The sequence below is a fragment of the Austrofundulus limnaeus genome, unplaced genomic scaffold, assembly GCF_001266775.1.
Source record: "Austrofundulus limnaeus strain Quisiro unplaced genomic scaffold, Austrofundulus_limnaeus-1.0 Scaffold33, whole genome shotgun sequence".
NCBI classification, from domain to species: domain Eukaryota; kingdom Metazoa; phylum Chordata; class Actinopteri; order Cyprinodontiformes; family Rivulidae; genus Austrofundulus; species Austrofundulus limnaeus.
The window spans coordinates 3,101,532-3,103,724 of record NW_013952435.1 but is presented as its reverse complement, the minus strand read 5'-3'; the positions used below and the strand labels follow the sequence as shown (position 1 = coordinate 3,103,724).

Below are 2,193 nucleotides of genomic sequence, written 5' to 3'. Positions count from 1 at the left end.
AATGCACACACACCTACTATGTCTCTCTATCCTTGTGGGGACTTTCCATTAATTTCCATTCATTTTTTGGAAATTTTAAATCCTAACCTTGGCCATTTACCCTAATTTTAACCTCACAGGTACCTTCCTGACCCTAAAACTAACCTAAACTCAAATCACATCTTGGTCCTAAACCCAACCCCCCACCCAAAATCAGCCTCCGAAGTTGTCGGGACCAGGCTTTGGTCCCCACAAGGCTGCATTTTCCTGAAAAATTGTCCCCACCAAGTAGCAAAAACAATTACAACACACACACACAAACATTTTATTTTGTTTCAGTTTGTGGTGGCCACAATAAAAGTCAATTTAAAAGTATAAAGTGGTCCACCATGAGTTTACACATAAAAACATTGTTCTGTATTTATTGGCCATTTTGTAATTTAACAAAAAGTGAAATAAATACTGTATACTCTGAACCTCTGGCTTGTACTTTTATGGTGGGTTTCTCATGAGAGCCTGCAGAATCTGAAAGTCTGGGGAAACCACAGCGCTGTGATGTCACGGAAGTTCCCTCTAACTGTACGAATAAAAAGTTGTGATGAGGAAGAARGTTGAAGTGTCAGAAATGGAGATGAATCTGCAGCTCGTCGTCTTCTTCTTACTCATTCAGGGTGAGTTTTTAATTTTTGCTCTTTTTTCCATGGCCACAATTTGTTGTGAAAGTTGAACGCTGTTTATTTATTGCAACCTGTGACTGTAGATAAGAAACTTGTTTTTTTAAAGAAACTTCTGATCTTTCTTAACCAGATGGTTTTATTTTTATTTGAATGAATTGTTTATTATTTTATAACTTGATTTTTGTTTACAAGTCATGTTTGCTCATCTCTAACTTTTAAATAAACYTATATTCACGTGTAAATATGAATATTAGCAAAAGATTGTGTTTTTTCTACAGAAAATTTACATGAACACAAACAAAATATGTGTATAAGTYAATATATCAGAATTATGTGTAAAAAATATTTTAAAATTCAGTATTTACTGTAATATTAATAAAATGTGTATTTTTGAAAGCAATGTGCCCATAGTTTGAAAACATTTTAAATCACTATGTTCAAACATCTGCTTGTTGTTCTGGTTTTAGGATGAAAACACAATTACCATTAAGTTACAGTGTGTGATGTGTTATTTCCTGGACCGTTATTTCGCTCCGTCTTGATCCTGGGATTACGTGAATGCTAAATCATCCATCCGTTATCTTTAACCTCTTCTTTCTTCCTTGTTCGCTGGTGAATCAGTATTTTTGTAAAATACTAGATTATGAGAAAAGGGTTACTAACAGTACAAAGCAAAACATATTGGAAAATGTTGACATCATAATTAAAATGTAAAATGCTGATTAGGTTTTTGAAAGACTAAATTTCATGAAGAACTGTAGAAAAAGTGCTCTCGCTAACTCTCCACTGAAAGAGATCAGGATAAAACAGAAAAAAATGTAAAATGAGCTGAAGGACTTTAATAATATTGCTGAAAAACATGAAAYTGTGTGAAATWTCAGCTGAACTTTCGATCTTAGTGAAATATTTAAAGAAAAGAATCATTAGAATAAGCAGAAAGACAGCTCTACACCTGCAGGGTCCTGGAGGGTGCATGGGAGTTCGCCCAACCAGTCTACATGTGTTTTGTGGACTTGGAGAAGGCGTTCGACCGTGTCCCTCGGGGACTCCTGTGGGGGGTACTCTGGGAGTATGGGGTACCAGGCCCATTGATACGGGCTGTTAGGTACCTGTATGACTAGTGTCAGAGTCTGGTCCACATTGCCGGTAGTAAGTCGGACCCGTTTCTGGTGAGAGTTGGACTCCGCCAAGGCTGCCCTTTGTCACCAATTCTGTTCAAACCTTTTATGGACGGAATTTCTAGGAGCAGCCAAGGTGTTGAGGGGATCCTTTTTGGGGACCTTAGGATCACATCTCTGCTTTTTGCGGATGATGTGGTTCTATTGGCTTCATCAGATCATGATCTCCAGAACTCACTGGATTGGTTCTCAGCCGAGTGTGAAGGGCCAGGATGAGGATCAGTGCCTCCAAGTTCAAGACCATGGTCTTGAGCTGGAAAATGGTAGCATGTCGTCTCCGGGTCAGGGAGGAGGTCCTGCCCCAAGTGGAGGAGTTTAAGTATCTTTGGGTTTTGTTCACGAATGAGGGAAGAATAGAG

General features: G+C 38.4%; 1 protein-coding gene across 1 annotated transcript in view; it reads left to right on the top strand.

Annotated features, from left to right (window-relative positions):
- Positions 1-262: 262 nt before the first annotated feature.
- crtam (cytotoxic and regulatory T cell molecule) overlaps positions 263-2,193 on the top strand; it is a gene marked incomplete in the record, with an annotated part of 15,163 nt that continues 13,232 nt past the window's right edge. The window contains 1 exon segment of the mRNA XM_014006024.1: positions 263-650. Within this exon segment, the coding sequence (XP_013861478.1) occupies positions 578-650 (73 nt within the window).